Source organism: Haliaeetus leucocephalus, unplaced genomic scaffold (assembly GCF_000737465.1).
Source record: "Haliaeetus leucocephalus isolate CR32 unplaced genomic scaffold, Haliaeetus_leucocephalus-4.0 Scaffold184, whole genome shotgun sequence".
Classification (NCBI taxonomy): domain Eukaryota; kingdom Metazoa; phylum Chordata; class Aves; order Accipitriformes; family Accipitridae; genus Haliaeetus; species Haliaeetus leucocephalus.
This window is the reverse complement of record NW_010972620.1, coordinates 13,096,718-13,096,953: the sequence shown is the minus strand read 5'-3', so window position 1 is coordinate 13,096,953 and position 236 is coordinate 13,096,718. Positions and strand designations below refer to the sequence as shown.

The 236-nt window shown below is 78.0% G+C and overlaps 1 protein-coding gene across 1 annotated transcript in view; it reads right to left on the bottom strand.

The window, feature by feature from the left end:
• Positions 1 to 158, bottom strand: part of EXOC6 (exocyst complex component 6) — a 95,181-nt gene extending 95,023 nt beyond the window's left edge. Inside the window, exon 1 of the mRNA XM_010565025.1 lies at positions 68 to 158. Within this exon, the coding sequence (XP_010563327.1) occupies positions 68 to 150 (83 nt within the window). The 5' untranslated portion in view covers positions 151 to 158. The remainder of the gene's footprint in view (positions 1 to 67) is intronic.
• Between the last annotated feature and the right edge of the window lie 78 nt (positions 159 to 236).

Here is a 236-nt window from a genome sequence, read left to right as displayed (position 1 = left end):
CGGGCTGACAGGGCGAGGCGCGGGACCCTCGCCCGCCGCCGGCGCCCCGGCCCCCGCCGCCCCTCACCTCAGGGTGGGTCCCACGCAGGCCGTGTCGGTGCTCTCGATCTCCTGCAGGATCCGATCATGCTCTGGGAGACTCTCCGCCATCTTGGATGGGAGGGACCCGGCGGCCGCGCCGCTGCGGGAGGCGCCGGGGAGGGACGGAGGGCGGAGGCGGCTGCGGAGCCGGGCGG